The 10,668-nt window shown below is 35.8% G+C and overlaps 2 protein-coding genes across 2 annotated transcripts; both read right to left on the bottom strand.

The window, feature by feature from the left end:
- Positions 1–286: 286 nt before the first annotated feature.
- LOC114736880 (zinc finger protein-like 1 homolog) lies at positions 287–4,765 on the bottom strand. Its single transcript, XM_028924767.1, has 9 exons — positions 4,543–4,765; positions 4,149–4,229; positions 3,721–3,841; positions 3,503–3,597; positions 2,398–2,469; positions 1,834–2,082; positions 1,513–1,621; positions 1,138–1,324; positions 287–639 (listed from the first exon to the last, which is right to left on the bottom strand). The coding sequence occupies exons 1-9, from the start codon at positions 4,564–4,566 to the stop codon at positions 552–554; spliced, it is 1,026 nt and encodes a 341-aa protein (XP_028780600.1). The 5' UTR covers positions 4,567–4,765; the 3' UTR covers positions 287–551.
- Positions 4,766–7,027: 2,262 nt separating this feature from the next.
- On the bottom strand, positions 7,028–10,590 carry LOC114736886 (ATP-dependent Clp protease proteolytic subunit-related protein 1, chloroplastic-like). Its single transcript, XM_028924771.1, has 9 exons — positions 10,234–10,590; positions 9,635–9,750; positions 9,247–9,450; positions 8,953–9,057; positions 8,783–8,845; positions 8,566–8,677; positions 7,707–7,768; positions 7,437–7,619; positions 7,028–7,359 (listed from the first exon to the last, which is right to left on the bottom strand). The coding sequence occupies exons 1-9, from the start codon at positions 10,454–10,456 to the stop codon at positions 7,273–7,275; spliced, it is 1,155 nt and encodes a 384-aa protein (XP_028780604.1). The 5' UTR covers positions 10,457–10,590; the 3' UTR covers positions 7,028–7,272.
- Between the last annotated feature and the right edge of the window lie 78 nt (positions 10,591–10,668).

Genomic DNA, 10,668 nt, shown 5'->3' with positions numbered 1-10,668 from the left:
ATTTTGAGAAAATCACTACAAATCCCGCACCAGAATTTGTTATTAAAATTTTTGGTAATTACATTCATTCTTTGACACCTCATAATAAATTTTCCTTCAATTTTCAAGGTGGTAACAAGATTATTATAAATTTTAAACTTTTCAATTTACTCCCCGTTAAAGAGGAGAGAGCACGCTAATCCACTGAGAAGAAAAGCACATTCATCCCCAAGCACTGCTATAATATGTCTCGATGAATTTTCAGAAACATCGGTAGAAAAACATGGCGAGTAACTCAGAACCTATATTTGAGGCAAAACTAAACAGCAGGCACTCTTAGCAAACACTTTATAATTACATATAACCAATCGTAAAATCAGCCAAAACTGACGGCAAAGAACAAAGATCACTGAGAAGGGTTTTATGTAACAATGCCGTCATCAGATTTCAAACGAAAATTATGTACCATTCACTGGTATGCTTTAACCGGAAAAACAACTAGGGAAGCAAGTGACCAGAAATATATGAAAATGGGAGCAAGTAAACATCTGGTTTTCAGAACCTATTGCGCGTCACCTCTGCTCATCACTAGGAAGTTCCTCACCAGGACCTCGTTGCGCTAGTCTGTAATACAATATACCCATAGTTGCCAAGCATGCCCTGCATATGAACATGATAATAGTTTCATTAGTTAAAAACCAAATTTCTAGTCCAAGCCATATCTTAAAAAGTATAAAGAAGACAAGCATTCATGCGTGCGTGCCTATTAATAATTATTTGTATACAGCTTGGATATTTGCTGCTAGGATAGCATTCTTGTTCTGAAAGCCCCGGACAGAATATCAGGATAAAATTATCATATACCACGGATGCAATTATTAATTGACATGAACTCACCCCACAAGGTGCTTTAACTGCATCAACATTGGAATACATGCCACAAGCAGCAACAGAATTCCAACAAAATCACTCACCGCATTCCCATTTACCCTGAATAGCACTCCCCAGTAGCCATTAACAATGACTCAGAACTCAAAGGCAACTTGGGAGACGGAAAATTCATTTCAAACTTCAGATAATTTCATCATTTTCTTATTCTTCTGAGCTTCCTACTTTAGTATTAATATAGATATGGATGGGAGGACATGCAAGTCATACATGATGGCAATCACGAGAAGGATTTTTCTTGGGTCCATCCTTGATGATTTTTGATGCCGTGTACGGCTTTCTGAGACATCATTTGCATTTGGTGTATCTTTCCTCGGAGGTGCCGTCACTGGCAGCGTAGGTAAAGCACCAGACCAGAAGGGAAGCAATGCTCTAAGAAACTTATGGCGCAATGAACCTACACTTGCAAATATAAAAGGTTGGATAAAGCACCACCTAATTTGCACAGTAATAAGATAAAAGAAATCCAAAATTAAAAGAAGGCGGAAAGTTTCTAAACAAATTAAAAGGCTATAAAAGCAGAATATGAATAGCTCCATCATTATTCACATTCAAAAACATTAATTCCCATAAAGAGCATATTACCTCTCCTTGTGTACTTTTTACTATTCCCATCTTCATCATCAGCATAATATGGAACTTCGGAATTTTGCCTGTCAATATGGAGTGAGCCCTTCCTTGTAGTAGCACCGGGCTGAATTATTTACAGAAATGAGAACAAAATTACCAGTAATAGAGTAAATGAAACAACATAGAATACGCTGGTATAAAACAAGAAAGAAAATTCAGATCTGATTTTGAAGATGCCTGATGAATGCAATAGCGCAATATCTATCAAGAGAAACCCAATATATACATACATATATATATATTTGGATGCAATAAATGAAAGTAAAACCCGCTTACCGCAGTTGGACTCGAGGCTTTCATGAAATTCCCTGCTGGAGTAGGCCCCTCTATCTCCACAATATCTGTAACCGAAACTGTAGAAGGTCCTGATCCGTTTGCACGTGAGTATCCCTCTACTGAATTTGAGTTTGTAATATCTTCCCTACTAATCAATGGCTCGGAATCAAATGCAGGAGGAAGACTGGAGGATTTGGTGACTGGCAATGAAACAGGATGATTTCCAAAGAGATTCTTTTCCATACCAGTCTACACAAAAAGCAGTCATAATCTATTCAGAATTCTTTTACTATAATGGCAAAAAAATAGAAACGGGGAGGGGGAAGATATGGCAAATAAATCTGGGTGCGAAGGAAAATATCCCCTGCTTCGTTTCCAAACCAGCATGCATTTCCAGTCCTAGGCTACTATACCTTCAAAGACACAATTCATTTCTCATCTATAGCCATGAAACATTCACAATGATAATACAGCCCAGTTCAAGTTTTATATTTAGTCAAGAAAGCTACCCTAGTATTATCTTATAAAACCATAAAGCAATCTATCAAGAACTTCATACATAACCTGCCCGATAGCTTCCTTCAACTTGGAATGAAGACGGGATCCTGAATCTTTCACACTCTTAGGAGGCCATATCTGCATAAAAAATTAAAGATGGAAAATCAGTGACGCAAGTACAGTGAAGAAACTGACAGGTGAGAGCATGATTTCAGAGCAAAATGATCATATAAATGTATAGGTCACAGGTAAATCACAGGCCACTTCTATTTGACCAGCAACTACCTTCATGGTAGTCTCAAAAAACCAACCGTAATTAATGATTTTGATTTTTGAAGGAGACACAAAGGCTTCCTCTATAAGGAATGATGTTGCTTCTGCTTATAGCATTTTCAAGTTTTAACAGAAAAAGACACAGATCTATGGTTAATTGTTTTTATAGTTCATCTTCAAGTGCTTTCAAATAAGCGCAGCAATAGGGAATACTTTTCCAAGCAATTGAGACTACTTTTATTGTGCCTAAAATGACGTATGTCATTAATTTTTAAAATAATATAAAAATATAAACATGTCTTCATGACAAATATTTCTTGCACGTGATTAATAAGCTTCTCTACAATCTTTTGGCAGTACAAAATAAAGTTGTTTCCAGTATAGGAAGCATATTCATATTCATTTTACATGTTAAAGCAACATTTGAAATCAAATTACAAATATGCTATCAATCAAATTTCTTCTCCTAAAGGTGGCTTTTACAAATATTCGAATGATTATCTTTTGCAGCATCTAAACAACAGCTATTTCTTAGCACCTACAGCTCAGCGGCCTTTCAGAAGTTACAATGTTTCCAAAACAAATCCTAAATCAGAACAGAGTGTTTGGAATTTTTTTCAAGTGCTTGGTTATGAAGAAATTTAGACCAACTAAGAAAGACATAAAGGATAATAACAGACAAGAATAAAATGTGCCTTGCCATTTCTCCCTTCACAGATAAAATTCAAGGCGTTTAAAACATCATTAATCAACATCACTTTAAAGTTTCAGCGTGAATGGACAGAATAAAGAAATTTACAACAAAGGATACACATAAGTCCCCTGAGTTCAGGTTTTGGCCTGAAATTTTATTACTGAACAAAAACAAGTAATTTGAGGGAAATCTTATGACTCTTACCGAAGTGGAACATGCCGGACACACATATCCTGCTGGGGCAGTGTGTGGAGGAAAACTCTTGACATGTGATACCAAGCAGTTTGTGTGGATAACATCTATAAAATCATATTATGTAAATTCAGAATAGATTTCGTAATCCAAAAACAAAGAAAATTCAGTATGGATTTCAGCTCTCAACAGGATTTCCTTTAAACACGTAAACAAGGAAAATTACATACGCAAGCAACCCAGTCGAGTCGTTTGAGATCCCGCCCCCTCGTCAAGGACAGCTTGACATTGACAGCATTTAGGAGGCCAGTCGTAATCCCCATCTATAACCCATTCTGAATATGTTCGAACCTATGAAAGATGGTAAATAGTAAGCTCATAAACTCTAAATTCAGCACAACAGTAATTTGGCTTCCCACATGAGACCTAATCCCAGTAAAAAATCTCATGAGATGCTCAGATGCAACTTAATACAGCGTTCAAGATAATTTAAGCCGAAGATAGAATGAAACTATAGTATATTACCTCGGAACTTAGATAGTGTGCATTATGAAAACACAAAATCAACTAAATTTAAATGTCACCATGAGGAAGTAAGAGTTCGTGGCCAGGATAGCATTCATTTGAAATTAGTTAAAGATCTGAGTTTTGAATTTACCACACAAATTTGGTGCTCTGGGAAACAGACACATTCTCCACAGACAGGAACTTTGTGCACGAAGCAATATAATTTAGTAGCCTAAACACCAAAGAAAACCCATGCAATTCGTTAGTATGAGTGAATTAACCCGAAAAAAACCAAACTAACATGCATCAATATGCCTAGAAATAAACGGCATCAAACACCCTTTTCCAACACGCATTTAGACAGAAACAAACAAATCCAAAAGCGCATAAATCCGCCCATTAAATGAAATTATGGTGCAAATCCGATCAGTATATGCCCAGCAACCAAATCAAGCATAACTGACCAACAGAATTCAAAGTAATTGCAAGAATTCCCCGGGGGGGGGTGGGGGAAGAAAAGCATCGAAAGAGAAAGGGGCAAAAACCTTGCGACATTTGCAGACCACCATTGCATTGACTGCAAGAATCCAATAAAAACAACCTTCAGATCAACTCAGCTTAATTTGAAAAGGAATATAACAATTGAAGCCAAGTTCAAGATCGAATCAACATAATCAGAGTTCTCATCACACGTCCTTCAACCGAATCTCAATTTGCAGTTTGTCATGCTTGCTTTGCGATTAAGATCCGTTTCAGTTGTTTTGTTCAATTCACTGCGGAACGGCGACCAACAAACGGAGGCGGGCAAATGAACCCCCCCCCAAAAAAAAAAGTCCAGCCGGGCTGGGACTACATATCTATTGGGCAGCCTGATTGAGTTTTGGTCCAGTAGTTATGCTGTAAATTGGGCCAACAAAAATATGCTGTAAACGACGCTGTCGTTTTACAAAATTCCGGCATCTCAAATGGGCCCTGGATTCCTTGCGAGAATTGAATGCGTGTCAACTCGTGGAAATCTTTCGGCCGTCAGATTAAGGGTTTTTCTTTGGAAAAGGGCGAAATCATGTTAGAGCTAAAAAAACGGACCAGCCCTACAAGGTCGAGAGTCAGCCCATTTATGTTTTCTTTCTAATTTTTTTGTTTTCTAAAATTTTTTTGTGTAATTCTAATATTATTAATTTTTTAATTATTAATGATATTTCAAATATTTAGTTGTTATTATCATTTTAAAATTAAATTTCATGGAATGGTTTGATTTATTTAGTTTTAGACAATAATTTGTCCAATTAAATTTTTTAAAAAACAGGTTAATTTGGACTTTAATAATGATTTAATTTATATTATATGTGCTGATATTTTTAAACTATATATATTTGATAAAAGAGTTTTTTTATACTTATATGACTTTTGATTCTATAATTTGAATTAGAAATTTATGAGTTTCAACAGTGTTTCTTAAATTAAAGTAAAATAATAGCTAAACTGCAAAATTTAAAAATGAAATTCTTATGAAGGAGAAAACCTTAATATTTTTGTTATGAAAGAAAAACATACTTATTAAGAAGAGTAATTGATTATAGTGATGATGAAGTTTCAAAAGATTAATAATAATATTTGTTTATTGCACATTTGCACTATAGATGAATATTTTAAATGTTGTTATCTTGTTAATAAATGTTTTAGATGTTCTTGAATGTTGATGGATATTTATATATGATGATATTTTTTATTTGTGACATAATTTTATTTATATTTATATCTTTTATTAATAATTTTATTGGTTTATTTTTATTTTTATTTTTTTATAAAAAATGTGAGAAATATGAAAAATAACTTTTTTCCCTTAAACAGGCTGAAAGCCTGCAGGCTGACCCTGAACCTGTTAGTTTAAGGGCTGGGTCTAACAAATTGGGATATTTTTAAAATTTCAGCTATATATAGCCAGCCCTTTTAAGCCCACTAGCTAGGCTGGCCTATAAACCAATATAAAAACTAATATTCTTTGCATATAAAATTTATCATATTCTCATCAATAAAATTTTTAGGGGCGAAAATGACTTGTATCAAAGAATTGATACTTTATGCGAGCAAAATTCATCAATTCTTTTTATATAAAAAAATTTATCGGGTTTTTCTCGCAAATAAATTTTTTAATAGAAGACTTCATAAAATATTTATCAAGTCATTAGCATTTTGTTTTGGTTCAAAAAGTCATGCTGTGAGCACATTGTTGCCCCTACATTCTTTTTGTCTGGTTTCCTCTGGAAACGTTATGGTGGCTTTTTCTGCTCTAGAATTGCGTAGTCACGGCTGCTCATCACTTGTAAAGGTACTTTTCCTCGTACCAATAACACATTCAAAAAAATATTGCATCCCAAACAAGGATAACATTTCAGTGAGTAAATATGGCTTGCGTAAGATATTCCACAAATTGAAGGAAAAACTGGCTTCCTGGAAAGCTACAAAGGAATATGAAGCAATATTTGCACATTGCAGAAATTGCGTTACAATTATAGAGATATCTGACTTTTCATTGTTTGGCCATGTTCTTACTAAAAAATGTTTGAATAAAACCCAACTATAGTTTTAAAAATACTTTTACAGTATACAAAAAAAAAACCTTTGGATGGAATCAAAACTATAATTTTAAAAATGATTTTACGGTATATAAAGTAAATATATGAATGAGTTTATCTCAATTTGTGTAAAAATACTTTTAAAAAACACTTTTCTTGATTCCCAAACACCCCCAAAATAAATGTGAAAAAATTTGCATCATTTTACGAAAAAGTGCTACCAAAACCCCCCCCAAAGAAAACAGTTTTGCGAGCAGTTTTTTTGTTGATAACAAAACTAATGATATTCGCTGTTAAATTCTGCAGTACATACAAAACACATGGAGAACTTTTTGATGTTTAAACAATCTTGTCAGGCTCGTATTAAAAGAACCCAATAACAAACAGCTCAAAAACTACTTTAATTTTATTGATAAATAAGCTTAATTACACTTGGGTTTGTTTCTTTGAAATATAGGATGAACCAACCAAGCATAACCAAGGTGCTCCATTTTCTTTCATAGATAAAAGCGAAGACTAAGTTATTCAGGGAACATAATACATAACCCCCAAAACAAACTTTACACACTATAGATTACGTTGAGATAAAAAGAAACTTGTCACTTTTCACCAAAACCCACGGCCTTTGAAAGGCATTGGATGTGAAGCATCGTCAACAAGGAACCATGCTTTTTTTTTTTAACCTGCCATTCTATGATTTTACCTAAATCCAGATGCTGCTGCCTGTGAAGGACCACCAGCTTGTCTTCTCATAGCTCTTGATTGAGCAAGCATTTCATCATAATTCTGATGCAGAAAATTATGATAAGTCAATTATGCCAAGTAGATTTAGAGCATAAACATGAATAGTCTTGAAAACTTACCCTCTTCTCGAATGCAGCATCCCTTGAGTCGATGATCTTGTCTGCAATTCCATAGTCGATCGCTTCTTGAGCTTGAAAATATTTAGGCCGCTGAATTTCTTTGGCAAGTTCTTCTTTAGATTTGCCTATTCCTTTTGCCAGCAGCTCAATGTAATACTCGGTGTTTGATTCTAGCTCTTTTGCCTGTGGACATTTTATCACATTATGTACTCACTCATTAATAACAACAAAGGGAGACAAGCAGAAAAGCCACACATAGACAGGTAGTACCTTAATCCACATATCAATTGCAGCACCACTTGATCTGCTGACTTTTGGGAGATATAGTTTTGCTGCAATACAAAACAGTTGGGAAGCCAAGCCACAATAAGAGAAGAGCATTGCATGTAACCAAACACAAAATTAATGTAAAAATACTATCTTGCTATTTTTCAACACCGTTCTAAATATTGATAGGAAACAATCATATGTTATTATGACCTCTCTTAAGTGCAGCTTTCCCCAGCCTCAAGAATATTTTAAAACATAACGCTACACTGATGACACGCTTCAAATTTTGTAGTGTCACCATGTTCATGTCAGTTCACATCCCATTTCCATGTCCGATGTTGCTAGATAACACAAACAATGGAGAAGAAACTAGCTGATCAGCCAGAAAGGATGGCTTTCCATGCAATTGAATTGTAACTTAATATCAACACTTCTTTATTCTACATTAGAAATTTCATGATGCTCACAAGAAGTTATATTTACAATAGATGCCAACGTTAAGGAGTCCAAAGAGTCTAAAACTTCCAAGATTTCAGATTAAATTGTCTTTTCATTCCCTGGTCTAGCAGAAAGCTTGCCAAAGCCACTGCAGAACTAGAATTTGTCTAACCAATCTTCTAGCGAATTGTTGCTAACGGGAGGATCAATTATCATCCGATTGAGGGATTCCATAGGCAACCAGAAAATGGCATATAATAAAAATATAATTGAAAACAGTAGATTCCATAATCATGGATGACAATCATAGGTATATTCCAAAGGCATTAAAAAGACTGCAAATTTGCCAGACGTCCCAAAAAGTCATGGTAATTAAGTGCAAGTGATCACATAAAAATTTCAAGACTTAAGAGAGCCTTACTAGATGAATTTGGCTGTACTGCACGAAAACCCTTTGCTCCAAGTGACAGAAGCATTGCTGCCTGACCATATGCCATTCCACAATTCACAGTATAGACATCTGATTTAACATACTTCAGGTAGATCATATAAAAGAGGCTTGAGTTAGAAGGCTGAGCTTAAAGAGATGAACCAAATTCAAGCCACAAGTGATACGTGGTTCATAAAACACAACTTACTGCCATCATATCAGCTATTGCATATGCCTCAGTTTCTGATCCAACAGTCTCCATCTTATCATCCTATAAGGAAAATCCAATTACATAATTAACATTTTTTCACCCCAAAAAAAAAAAAAACTTCAAGCAAGGAAAAGATTTAGACATGAAAACAATGATTCCTGCTATACCTGAGTTCCAGACGAATTAATATATAAATATATCGGTTTGGAAGGGTTGTCATAGTCCAACCACATAAATTGAGCAACTAGAAGTTCAGTTACTTCTGGTACTATCTGCAAACATCAGAAAGAGGAATTTCAAGGTGAATGAGCTAAATGTTGATATATATATACACACACATACAAACATGTGCACATATATAGGGAGGGAGGGAGTGAGAGGCAAGTGAGGATTTTCAAAAGTAATTGACAGGCTTATGAGAAACAGGCCAGGTTAAAATAAGAGACATCAAAATGGCTTACCGGCATACCCAGATAGCATATTCGGGCATCCAAGAGCAAAGAAGGCAAATCCGGCGGAGCAGTTCTAGGTCTTCCGTATCCCCTGGCTCCTCCTCTATACATGCTAACACTCATACTGCATTGTGCAGGGCCCCTATCTCCCATGCCAGAAAGACTCCACATCCCTCCATTATCCAAATAGTTTTTAGCAGAGGAAATGCTTTCCTGTCACATTGATTAAAATTAAGAAACTTATGGGACAACTGAAACCATCAACGCAAAAGAAAAAATTGGGGACAAGACGAAATCAGCATCTGGTAAGCTATAACTAGATCGACAATACTCATATTCTGTCGTCATAACATCAAAGCAATTTAGAAGATATCAAGAGCAAGCACATGATGAAAACCTCTGTAACAATTTCAGACTGCCTCCGGACAGGGTTATCTTCTGTCATGAACATGTCCATTTGTGATGGGGTAAGACCATATAGATATTGAGGAACATTCTTGTAATTGTCCATCACTACATACAGGAAAACAGAGGTCAAAGTCAGACACCTGATTTCTTTGCTTTTTTCAGTCACTTGAACATCTTCAGAATTTTAGAAAAGAAGATAAGCTATCAATAATTTTATCGAGAACGAATTAACTTCAGCAAGCAATAAAACTTGAAGGGACAAAATAAGGATAACGGTAAACGTCCATGTAACTAGATTCGATGCTTTTACTTAAGTCCCAAGTACAAGATGAGCTCACATGAAAAAAAAAAAGTCACTGCACATGGACGATATAGTCGCCAATCACATATATGAAATGCGTGTGTCCGTAATTCAGTTTCTTATGTTTATTTACATGCTGCCCTAAAAAAGATAAGTGCTTTAGGGCTTTCCTATTTTACAGGGGATACAACATATTCCATATAGAAGAAGATTAAACAAAATATGCGGGTGACGGTGGAATTAAATTATGGTTTCTTAAGAGAATGAAGAAAGGCGCAATAACTCACATCCATCCTTGAGATTTTCTTCCCTGAATTGCTTGGGAATATGATTGAGCGACGTGGCAGAAGGAGACCTATAACTCCTTCCAGTGAAACTTCGCTTCGCACGAGCAATAACAGAGGGGCCCCAAGACGAGACCTTGGTTCCATGGAGGAAGGATTTAGAAGTAGAGTCGTCGATAAGGGGAAGGGAAGAAGCAGAGAGCGGGTAGAAGATAGAAGAAGCCATGGATTGAAAGACGAAAAGAGACTAGCAGTGTGAGGATATATTGATTCCTTGGGCTCTGGAAGAGGAAAATGCTGGAACTTTCGTTGGAACGGCGAAGTTGGGGTGAGGACCGAGCGAGAGGCAGGAGAAGCTCCTGCGGTCAATTTGCCGACTGCGATCCACGCTTCACCGGGTCGGGTACGGTTTGTCCATTGTAAATGCACAACGATTAA

Source organism: Neltuma alba, unplaced genomic scaffold, assembly GCF_004799145.2.
Source record: "Neltuma alba isolate B1F8T4 unplaced genomic scaffold, ASM479914v2 tig00013379_pilon, whole genome shotgun sequence".
NCBI lineage: Eukaryota > Viridiplantae > Streptophyta > Magnoliopsida > Fabales > Fabaceae > Neltuma > Neltuma alba.
Note: the sequence above shows the minus strand (reverse complement) of the source record. Positions and strands in the feature narration are given on the sequence as shown.

Bases quoted from the DNA above. Each gene is read 5' to 3' on its own strand.
- LOC114736880 (XM_028924767.1), bottom strand. From the start codon at position 4,566: ATGGTGGTCTGCAAATGTCGCAAG. The intron at 2,470-3,502 runs GTAAGAGTCATA...TTTTTTATGCAG, and splicing joins GTCCGGCATGTTCCACTTCG to ATATGGCCTCCTAAGAGTGT. The intron at 2,083-2,397 runs GTTATGTATGAA...CTTTTTGTGTAG, and splicing joins TGAAGGAAGCTATCGGGCAG to ACTGGTATGGAAAAGAATCT.
- LOC114736886 (XM_028924771.1), bottom strand. From the start codon at position 10,456: ATGGCTTCTTCTATCTTCTACCCGCTCTCTGCTTCTTCCCTTCCCCTT. The intron at 9,058-9,246 runs GTAAGCCATTTT...TGATGTTTGCAG, and splicing joins TATGCTATCTGGGTATGCCG to ATAGTACCAGAAGTAACTGA. The intron at 8,846-8,952 runs GTATAGCAGGAA...TTTTCCTTATAG, and splicing joins TTAATTCGTCTGGAACTCAG to GATGATAAGATGGAGACTGT.